The 11,835-nt window shown below is 38.3% G+C and overlaps 1 protein-coding gene across 1 annotated transcript in view; it reads left to right on the top strand.

The window, feature by feature from the left end:
* Positions 1-1,038: 1,038 nt before the first annotated feature.
* Positions 1,039-11,835, top strand: part of LRIT1 (leucine rich repeat, Ig-like and transmembrane domains 1) — a 97,753-nt gene continuing 86,956 nt past the window's right edge. The window contains exon 1 of the mRNA XM_073596899.1: positions 1,039-1,372. Within this exon, the coding sequence (XP_073453000.1) occupies positions 1,251-1,372 (122 nt within the window). The 5' untranslated portion in view covers positions 1,039-1,250. The remainder of the gene's footprint in view (positions 1,373-11,835) is intronic.

Raw genomic sequence — 11,835 nt, 5'->3', positions numbered from 1 at the left:
ACACGAGCCAAAAGTCGCCCAGTTACAGATGAATCAAACGTATTCGGCTGTTTTTCGGCCTGTGCCTACCGAACTTAAGTCTTTTTCCTACAACTCCCTGGGTTCGTTTCCCTGCTTCCCTCAGCAGGGAAGGCCACACCTAATAAGGCAGAAGTACCTTGGCAAGTAAGAGGTCTCTACTTTCAGATCTGGAGTGGGAGGCAGCCAAGCAGGAGCCTAAAAGCAGGCAGTTTCTCCAGAAGAACCAGCTACTGCATAATTTTATTCATTTTTGCTGTTTCATTTTGTGTATTGTATTATTTCTGGTAACTAATAGTAGTAAATATAATTTTATTAGTTAGTTAGTTAGTTAGTTAGTTAGTTAGTTAGTTAGTTAGTTAGTTAGTTAGTTATTTGTTATTTTCCTGGAAGCACCATCCACATAGAAGTACAAAACCACACAAAAAAAAAATACATAAAATGATCTGTAAAATATAGTCACAATGATATTTGAAAATATAATTTTAATAACATAAAATAATAATACATTCAAATAAATAGATTTTTTAGAACATTTAAAAGTTTTGAGGTGAGATTTTTTATGGTATACTGTATGTATAATAAAAATGCAACATTTTGTTCATAGTTTTTGGTATGTATAATGAACTTTATAATTTGCCGGTAGCACAATGAAAGTACTTACTTTGGACTGTGCCATGTGGCAGATCTGTGTAAATATTAGTAGTAGTTTAGTTGTGTAATTAGTTGCTTGACTCAAATTCAGTTTTAAGCATTAACATTTTAAGAGATCGTGTATTGTTGCTGTTTAAATATTGTGTGTATTGTATTCTTTCTAGTAACTCATAGTAGTAAATAGAATTACATTAGTAGTGTAAACCTGAGCTAAAGCTAGATCCCTTTGGTAATAAAGTTTAATTTTGGAATTACCTGGTAGCCTTTCTGTCTTGAATCTTTTTATCAGTGGAAGCTGCCTGCTGTCATTTTCCCAATTGGCCATGGGTAATTTAGTGTCATTCATATGCAGGAGCTTAAGAGTACGCTTTCCTATGACATTCCAGGAAGCAATAGGCAGCGACAGGAAAATAACCAAGTCCCCTCACTAATCCCCTATCCTATTTTATCTGATGGACTGAGCTGCGGCTAAAGCAACAGCCTGTGACTAAAAGCAGAAGACACTTAACAAAATGTGACCTGTTACTGCCTGCGGATCTCGACCTGTGCACTGTGGGGTAACCTATGGTTAGTTCACCATGTGTATTTTGCTGGTCTTCTTTGGTTGCCTAGTATTTGGAGGCCTTCCTTTATTTTGCTTCACCTGTCCATCTCAGTGCAGCTGCACTTTTCACTCACGCGGTGATGGATCAAAGTCTAGGTATGTCAATATTTGTGTTCCCATACTCTTGGCAATCACTTTGTCATCTTTTAGTGCATCGTGTGTAAGCATTGTATTTTATAATATATGTTATTCCTTTCGATTCATGGTATGCAGTTGTTTCCTATGTTCAAAGGATTAACTTCTGAGCACATTATAATCTGATTTTAAAGAAACCATTGAATGCTTACTGCACTGCTCAGAGACTGCAGAATTATAACAGTGCTAGATATCGGGGCATATTTGATATCCGGATATAAATATGGGGCATACTCTAAGAAACTGATGCAGACTTGCCTCCCCATCTTTTTATAGGAATTTTTTATAGGTATTTAAATCATAATTTTAACCAAAAAAAAACAGTTTTAAACGCATAATTGAAGATAAACTACATTGTTGTGTCTTTTGTTCTCCAACAACAGTTCCTTAAAAAACTACTTCGTAGTGTCTATGTTTATTAATTAAAATAGTTGTACTCCCTAATTGACATACATTTTCCTCTTTATAGCTACATTATAGTTGGTATAGTATTGTCTTTGGATGATTTATTTAGAAAAGTTGAATCCTTGTATAACTGTAAAGAGATGACATTACATATCATTTTTGCAAGTAAATTGCACCATTCACTTGTGTACCTACGTTTTTTAAGATAAATGAACCAACAGATGTAAAATGATGGTGTCTGATTCTGGTGATTTCAGAAGCAAAGCATCACAGAGGACCCCAGGTAGGTAGAAAAAAAAATCTATAAGCCAAAGTTGGTTACTCTTGGCCATTGGCTGATATTCCTACTAGAAACTAAGGGTGCACTCTGAATGCATTGCCTTTCTTGCTTTTGAAATTCCCTAATACATGTTATTGTAATCTGATAAAAAACAGATTGTTCAGTAATTAGTAAATGAGTGAATGTGACATCAATTTTGCTGTCCACTTTAAACTGGCTGTAAACAATGTCTCACCAAAAGTTATACGCAGTGATAAATCTGTCTATCCTTTCTCTCTTCTTTTCTGCACTGCACCTGCTGGAATATTCTTCTAATTTCAGACAGAAAAAACAAAGTTGTACATGTATGATGAAAGTCTTTACATAATAGTAAAAGATTAACTTTCATATGTTACAAATGATGATTCAATATATCACATTGCACGGTATTACTGGACTATGTATGGACAGCCTACATATCTTAAAACCCCTGTCAGTCCATTTTTGCTGCCTGTGTTAAAGTGGAGATTTTTTTTATGGTTGTTAATAAATATACTAATTTGAATTTTGAATTATCTCCTGTTTTGGTGACAACTATAAAATTTATATACGACTATTACATTTTTTGACAATGCTCACCAGGACAAATAGAGAAGGTACATTTTCCCTGTGTGGACACAGACAGCAATACAAATTTGACAGGGGTTCAAACTCTTCCCCACTCTACCCAAAAATTAGGTTAAAAAAGTTTTAGCTCTACATACACTTTAAATATGTTTAATGCAAAATTGGGTTTAGTATTCTATACATGGAGGTTTTCTATTTATTTATTCTATGTGTGTATTTTTTTTCTTTTGGTTGAACTATATGGACTTTCTTCTACCAGACCAACTATGGAACTATGTAAAATACTATTTAATTAACTGATGCTCAACCAGAAACAGAATATTTTGCAATCAACATAAACCTGTTCCAAGCCTGTCGTAATTCATAATAAGCATATCATGAAAATGCTAAGCAATGAGAGATCTTGCTGAATTTATATATCTTAACTTTTCCTGGTGGTTATGTTCATGACTTCCACCTCTCTCTTACTGCAAAGTGTCAGGCTTTTTCACCAATAGGTAGGCTTGAGAGGCAGAATGGGACAAAGCCAAGAGTAACCTTTACAGAAAACATCAAGATGTGCCTATAAAATCAGATGACTATATCTGTGGATATACTGACTTGGAATAGTTTTTTTTTCATCTCCATGATTTGAATAGCCTAGGTTTGTAAGCTACTTGCTTTACGTATTTTAATACTATTGTTTTCAATTACTATTAGGGTCCATTCACATCAGGGTGGTCTGTTTTTCATTTAAAGGGACTGTCTAATGCACTACAGTAGACCAAAAATCAAGCCTAGCAATCATGTTTGTGTTAGGGTGCCATTCACAATGAATAACATTAATAAATGCACTAAAATATGTCACTTATTATTAATGAATCCCAATATAGCATTAGGTAGAAGTTTTCCAATACAATTGATTTGGCTTATTCTAGAGCAGTTACTTTGGTAATAATAGATTCATTTTCATTTTCAGGGTCCATGTAGGATAAGCAGGATAGTTATTTTCATTTTCAGTTATTTTTATTAAGATATTTTTCACATAAAAACATTCCATATCATTTCATTTCAAAACCTTATATATAAGCATACTTAACATACATATACATACATAAAAAAAACATAAAAACCACAATCAACATAACACATGGATTCATCTCAAAATACATTTAAAAAATGTTAAGGGTATTCTGCCGTCTCCCCCCTCTCCCATCTCGCCCAACCCAGAGAAGAAAAAAAAAAAAGTACATCATACTTTATAGTGTGCCCCATTACCCTTTTTCCTTTATTATAGTAACCCCCATCCCCCATTTTTTTATTCCCAGACATATTGTCCTTTATCCTAAAGGACAATAAAGGATAAAGGATAGTTATTTTAACAAAGTTATAGTAATCAAAACCATATATATTTTAAGCATACAGTTATAAATATAATGTATTAGGAAAAAAATAGAAAACAACTGTTTTAATAGCCAATATCAGGATAACTATTCTTTTTGATACAGTAGTCCGATTCACATACAATGGACACCTAGCTATCTCTGACATCAAGTGTATATTTAATCATCGGCCAATTTAAATAGTACAGGCTACAGATGGCTTTACATGAGGATAAAATCATGGGCACATGAGCCAGTTACTAATGCAATCAGCTGCAACTAAGCAACGTATTGCGATTAAAAGCCAGTTAATTTTATTTACATTAGTGCAGCAGAAGAGAAGGTCAAACCAGCCTAAGATGCCATTAATTCTGATTGCTATTAACCCATTTGGACCTCGCTCTACAGCTGTTTGGGCCCTTAGCCCAGTGCATTTAGTGTTAGGTTTAGAAATAGTCTGCCAGCAGTCTTACCGTTTTTTTCATTTATTAAAGATTATACTTTGCTAAGAACTGTATGCGTTAAAAATAGTAAAAACTTACAATACACCATCTGAAGAAATTTTCCCTTTTACATTTAGCAATTGTATCTACTTTATAATCAGTGAGACACTATTAGAAACCCAGGTGATTGCCAACACAGATTGGAACCTGGTTCCACTACAGCAATTGCTTCAGTATCTGTTTACTCATATGTAAGGGCTGGTAAGGGGAGTTGTCACCTCTGTGTAAAGTCATTGCAAACCTAAAGATTGTGTAGTCTGCACAAGTGAGTTTAATGCTCCACCTATTGGAAACCAGAGGAAAACATACAGTGTTGGAAGGGGGTAATTTTGTATACTTAAAGGAACTGGAGAGCTCTATCATAGCTATATGTTTTTTCTGCATGCCAAGGTTTGTCTTGGTATGTACAACAGGGGTGGTTCTCTGTATATTGGGGAAGCGTTTCTACACATACATTTAACAAACCTCCTGAATACTAATGCTGGCCATAAACATGATTTTATTATTTATTTTTTATTTTCTTATGTTACTGCTTTTTGGTTATTCAGAAGCAGATTTTGTTTTTAGGCCCTAAAAATAATATTTGTAATACCTGCCACTTCCTGGTATAGAAGTTAAATATGACTGATACCAGTGTTTTGTTGGTTTAGTATTAATATAGAGTATAATTTATCAATTTTTCTTTTGGTTTTATTGATTTTCGTCTGGTCCGCTGTAGGTGACCATTTTCCCAGCAATTAAAATGGCGGATCTGGGCTTCCGCCAGGTCTTGGTGTGGAACGCTAGATGATTTCCGTGTCTGGTCTCACATTGAGGCTTGGTTCTTCTTTTTAATCTATTTATACGTGACACGTCAGTGCGTCGCCCGTGCCCCAGACGACGTCATTGTATGACGAAACGCGCATCGGGAGGAGCTGACGTGCTGACGTCTCGCGTGTGCCATTCGAGGGACGGGTGTTTGTATGAGCTGGCCGGCTAACTTGCCTTTAACTACTTCAATATTTACACTGACCAGCTTGAGGGTTCTTCCTGGTATCCATTCGTTTGGCTCATGAGTGGATAAAGGCCCTGGCTGGGTATAGGTCGCAAGCTCTTACAGCTTGCCGTCTGGTAAGCAAGCATTTTGTGTGTTCAGCAGTGGTGGTGCGGTGGAGGATGAAAATTGAACTTTCAGATCACAATTCAAGTCTGGTTTAACTGTTTGAGCACTGTTGATTTATGAAGATGGACTTTCTAGTTTAATCCATTCACTTATTCACATATTGTTCACTATTATATTGGTTTGTACTGTCTAATTTTGGTGGGTTTAGCGCTGCTACTTCTTGGTTTATTTATTGTTGTGTGTATCTCACTTTTAGCAGCAGCTTTTTTGGTTATTTGTAATTATTTTTTTAATTTATCACAGCGCGGTATTTTTGTTTATTTACTTCTTATATTTTGATACCCACATACTGCAACTTAAATTAGTATCAACAATACCCATTTAGTCAAGTAACAACTGTTTGTTTTTTTTCAATAGATGTTTTTGACTACAGGGCCTCCAAAAAGGTCAATACTAATGGAGTTTTTGAACCCTATAAGGAAGAGGAAGGAGACCTTAGTGGCCTCTTTACCAGATTAAAAAATCTTACCATATCAGAGACCCATAATAAGTGGGATGTTGCTTATTTGGAGACTTATGTCAAACTGAATATGGTCCCAAGAAGCTTAAGGTGGGAGGTTAGCCCACAAAAAGGTGACATCCAATTGGAAGATTGGTATAAATATTTCAATGAGGCTGGGGTTAGCCTCCTTAGATTTTTAATTGAAAGGAAGTTGGTGAAACTTTCTCGTCTAGACGAGGAAATTAAAACTATAAAAGAAAAATTAACCCCACTTCAAGATACTGCTAAGTATAAAGATAAATCACAAGGTTTACTAAACATTCTAGAAAAAGAGGACAGAGAACAGAAATATAAAAAAAAAGAAAAAATACAACAGAGATTTAGTTGACTATCATGGGGGAGTTTTATTTGAGTGGCAAAAAAAACTGTTGGCAGCTAATGCCAGTCAGGATAATGCCACCATGGAAACAGCCCCAATTTTGAATAGTGTCAATCAAGCTAAGGGACCTATCCCTAACAACCTTTATAGGAATAATGAGATAGGGAGAAGGGGTTCTTACCAATCCCCACATAGAACCTACAATCAAGGTAGAGGAGGGCCACCACAAAATCACTATTCTGGACCTTCCCAACGTCCGTTTAAATCTAACCAGGGGAATAGAGGTGGACGGAATTCAAACAATCCGTACCATGGTCCTAACCAAAATCAGGGACGTTTCCCCTACCCCCAGGATACCCTCCATTACGGTTCAGGGTATAATCAGGATGGTGGTCCCCCGGCCCGGGGACAAAATTATCCCAAAGTTGTGGGATCTAGGGGTCCACCTCTTGTACGGGATAGTTCACTAAATCCTAATAATTCTGAATATTATTACCCCCATTTTCCTGTTGATGAATATCAAAAACTATAGCTGGAGCAGGTATTTTCAATTTAAGTTTAGTTACCCTTAACGATAAAGAAAAACAAGTATTGGACAAGGGTCTTAAATTCGCACCCCCCTGTAAACTTAACAAGTTTGAAACCTATATGGATGTTCATAAATTCATTAGAAAGGTTAATATCAAACGATATATGCTTTCCAACCCAATTGTTGATCATAGACAGATGTTTAATGACTACCAACACACTGGACTTGCTAACGCCTCCCTGTTCAATCCCCCGGGGGCGATGGCTCCGTCCATAAAAGTCTTTCGAGATGTCTTACTTAGAGACCATGAGAAAATGCCCATTAAGAGGGCAAGGAAAAATCAGGAATTCCAGACAGGCCTTGATTCATTATGTAACAACAAGGAGATAGTTATCAGACCCGCTGATAAGGGAGGGGGGATTGTTATCCTTAACCAAGGTGACTATCTAGCAGAGATGTATAGAATCCTGGAGGATAGGGACATCTATACCCCCTTGAAATCAGATCCTAAAATTCCTTATCTTGGTGAATTAACTAAGATGGTTGATAGTGGCTTTTCACAAGGCATTATTAACAAAAAGGAGAAGTTGTATCTCATCCCTAAAGCACCTCGTACGCCGGTTATATACTATTTGCCAAAAGTTCATAAGCATCCTACTTGCCCCCCGGGACGCCCTATTGTGAGTGGGATTGATTCCCTCACGTCCCGGGTGGGCAAGTATATCGATTTTTTCTTGCAGCCTCTAGTGGTCAAAATGCCCTCTCTCATTAAAGATTCCAGACATGTAATAAATATACTGTCTAATCACACTCCCACTCCGTCTATGTGGATGGTCACCGCAGACGTAACATCTCTGTATACAATAATACCTCATGATTTAGGTCTTTTTGTGGTTGAATACTACCTGAGACAAGATTCTGAGTTATATGATGAACAAATTAATTTTATCATGGATCTTTTGAGATATGCGGCATCACACAACTATTTCTGGTTCGACAGGCAGTTCTACCGTCAAGATCGGGGAGTGGCTATGGGGGCTAAGTATGCCCCCAGCTTTGCGAATCTTTTTATGGCCTTGTGGGAGGAGGATGTCATCAATGTTTGCCAAAGGCCCCAGCTCAAGCTGTGGGCTAGGTACATTGATGACGTCCTCCTCCTATGGGATGGAACCCGGAGTGAATTAGATCTTTTTATGGAAGACTTAAATAAGAATAATAGAGATATTTTTTTAAATTTTGAGGCCAGTCAGTCTGTTATTAGTTTTCTAGATCTCAATATAACTATTCGTCATAATCAGTTTATTACCTCTACGTTCTTTAAAAGTACGGACCACAACTCCTATATTTCTATGGATAGTTGCCATCACCAATCATGGCTTCGGTCTGTTCCCAAGAGTCAGTTTATACGCATGAGGCGTAATTGCTCAGATGTTGCTGAGTTTTTGAAACAAGCTGATGTTCTCACTAAAAGATTTTTAGAGAAAGGCTATTCGTTAGAAACCCTTAATTCTACTTTACATATAGTGAAAAATTTAGATAGGAGTGAGTCGTTAAGGGATAGGCCGCCCCGTGAGCGAAATTCTGCTCTGGTTCCATTCATCACCATCTATTCAGTGCAACATAACAATATTAGGAATTTGGTGCAGAAACATTGGCATATCTTGAGCAATGACCCCATCCTCAAATCTATTTTACCTGCCAGACCACAGGTTGTATTTAGAGGAGCATTGTGTCTTAAAGATAGATTGGCCCCTAATGTTATAGACCCCCCTATTACGAAATTGAGTTTTTTTGGTAATCTCACTGGATATTATAAATGCGAGAAGTGTAGAGTGTGCTCTATCAATAGAGGCACACAAAGACGTACCCATAGGTTCACTTCCCATAGTACACATAGTGAACGTGAGATTGAGCCATTCATTACATGTTCGACGGAGGGGGTCGTCTACCTGCTCCAGTGCCCTTGTGGGTTACAGTATGTGGGCAGGACTAGACGACCGCTCTCCGTCAGACTGAATGAACATATCTCCAATATTAAAAATGGATTTCCTAAACACTCACTTTCAAAACATTATCTTACTACACACAACAAAGATCCCTCCAATACGATTTTTTGGGGATCGACAAATATCGTCCCCACTGGAGAGGTAGCTCTCTGGTCAGGAGTATCTCCAGACTTGAGATGCTATGGATCCATAAAATGAAATGTTATACCCCATATGGGCTCAATGTGGATATTGACACAAATGCCTTTATAGATAATTCTTGAGAGCATGTCTGCCTAAGGGTGTGGGAGGAATGGCTATTTGTACCTGTTGCATTTGGTGAAAAGGTTTTTTTCACTGGGTTTGATTGCTTAATTTAAAATCGGACTCCTTGTGAGCCAGAGGAAATCATCTTTGACCTCATTAATAGATTGATGGTGTGACATCTCTTCCTGCTGGGAGTAGTTATGTATGGAAGCAGCGGGAGATGATGGGCACTGAATATGAGGTTGGATCGGTTCACACGGGCCTTTACTAATTATTCAAGATGACTTCTACCTTTTTAAAGTCCCTTTTTTGGGTCCCAATGACTTTATATTTAATTACTATTAAACATCTTATTCAAACTAGTAGGTCTAGTTTGTCTCTCTGGTCCTCTAATTTTTTCTAATCCAATTGCTGTTTTTAATTTTAATTTTAATTTTAATTTTAATTTTTATTTTTATTATTATTTTTATTTTTATTTTTATTTTTATTTTATTTAATTTTATTTTTAATTTAATTCTATTATATATTTTTTATTTTCTTATGTTACTGCTTTTTGGTTATTCAGAAGCAGATTTTGTTTTTAGGCCCTAATAATAATATTTGTAATACCTGCCACTTCCTGGTATAGAAGTTAAATATGACTGATACATACCAGTGTTTTGTTGGTTTAGTATTAATATAGAGTATAATTTATCAATTTTTCTTTAGGTTTTATTGATTTTCGTCCGGTCCGCTGTAGGTGATCATTTTTCCAGCAATTAAAATGGCGGATCTGGGCTTCCGCCAGGTCTTGGTGTGAAATGATAGATGATTTCCGGATCTGGTCTCACATCGAGGCTTGGTTCTTCTTTTTAATCTATTTATACGCGACACGTCAGTGCGTCGCCCGTGCCCCAGATGACGTCATTGTATGACAAAACGCGCGTCGGGAGGAGCTGGCGTGCTGACGTCTCGCGTGTGCCGTTCGAGGAACGGGTGTTTGTACGAGCCGGCCAGCTAACTTGCCTTTAACTACTCCAATTTTTACGCTGACCAGCTTGAGGGTTCTTCCTGGTATCTAGGGATGAGCTTCGAGTTCGAGTCGAACTCATGTTCGACTCGAACATTGGCTGTTCGCAAGTTCACCGAACAGCAAACAATTTGGGGTGTTCGTGGCAAATTCGAATGCCGCGGAACACCCTTTAAAAGTCTATGGGAGAAATCAAAAGTGCTAATTTTAAAGGCTAATATGCAAGTTATTGTCATAAAAAGTGTTTGGGGACCTGGGTCCTGCCCCAGGGGACATGGATCAATGCAAAAAAAAGTTTTAAAAACGGCCGTTTTTTCAGGAGCAGTGATTTTAATAATGCTTAAAGTCAATCAATAAAAGTGTAATATCCCTTTAAATTTCGTACCTGGGGGGTGTCTATAGTGTGCCTGTAAAGGGGCGCATGTTTCCTGTGTTTAGAACAGTCTGACAGCAAAATGACATTTTGAAGGAAAAAACTCATTTAAAACTACTCGCGGCTATTGCATTGCCGACAATACACATAGAAGTTCATTGATAAAAACGGCATGGGAATTCCCCAAAGGGGAACCCCGAACCAAAATTTAAAAAAAAAATGACGTGGGAGTCCCCCTAAATTCCATACCAGGCCCTTCAGGTCTGGTATGGATATTAAGGGGAACCCCGGCCAAAATTTAAAAAAAAAAATGACGTGGGGTTCCCCCTAAATTCCATACCAGACCCTTCAGGTCTGGTATGGATTTTAAGTGGAACCACGCGCCAAAAAAAAAAAAAAAAACGGCGTGGGGTCCCCCCAAAAATCCATACCAGACCCTTATCCGAGCACGCAACCTGGCAGGCCGCAGGAAAAGAGGGGGGGACGAGAGTGCGGCCCCCCCTCCCTCCTGAACCGTACCAGGCCACATGCCCTCAACATTGGGAGGGTGCTTTGGGGTAGCCCCCCAAAACACCTTGTCCCCATGTTGATGAGGACAAGGGCCTCATCCCCACAACCCTGGCCGGTGGTTGTGGGGGTCTGCGGGCGGAGGGCTTATCGGAATCTGGAAGCCCCCTTTAACAAGGTGACCCCCAGATCCCGCCCCCCCCCCTGTGTGAAATGGTAAGGGGGTACATAAGTACCCCTACCATTTCACGAAAAAAGTGTCAAAAATGTTAAAAATGACAAGAGACAGTTTTTGACAATTCCTTTATTTAAATGCTTCTTCTTTCTTCTATCTTCCTTCATCTTCTGGTTCTTCTGGTTCTTCTGGCTCTTCTGGTTCTTCCTCCGGCGTTCTCGTCCAGCATCTCCTCCGCGGCGTCTTCTATCTTCTTCTCCTTGGGCCGCTCCGCACCCATGGCATGGGGGGGAGGCTCCCGCTCTTCTCTTCTTCTTTTCTTCTCTTCTTCTCTTCTTCTTTTCTTCTTTTCTTCTCCGGGCCGCTCCGCAATCCATGCTGGCATGGAGGGAGGCTCCCGCTGTGTGATGGCGCTCCTCGTCTGACAGTTCTTAAATAACG

Source organism: Aquarana catesbeiana, linkage group LG08, assembly GCF_042186555.1.
Source record: "Aquarana catesbeiana isolate 2022-GZ linkage group LG08, ASM4218655v1, whole genome shotgun sequence".
Taxonomy (NCBI): domain Eukaryota; kingdom Metazoa; phylum Chordata; class Amphibia; order Anura; family Ranidae; genus Aquarana; species Aquarana catesbeiana.
Note: the sequence above shows the minus strand (reverse complement) of the source record. Positions and strands in the feature narration are given on the sequence as shown.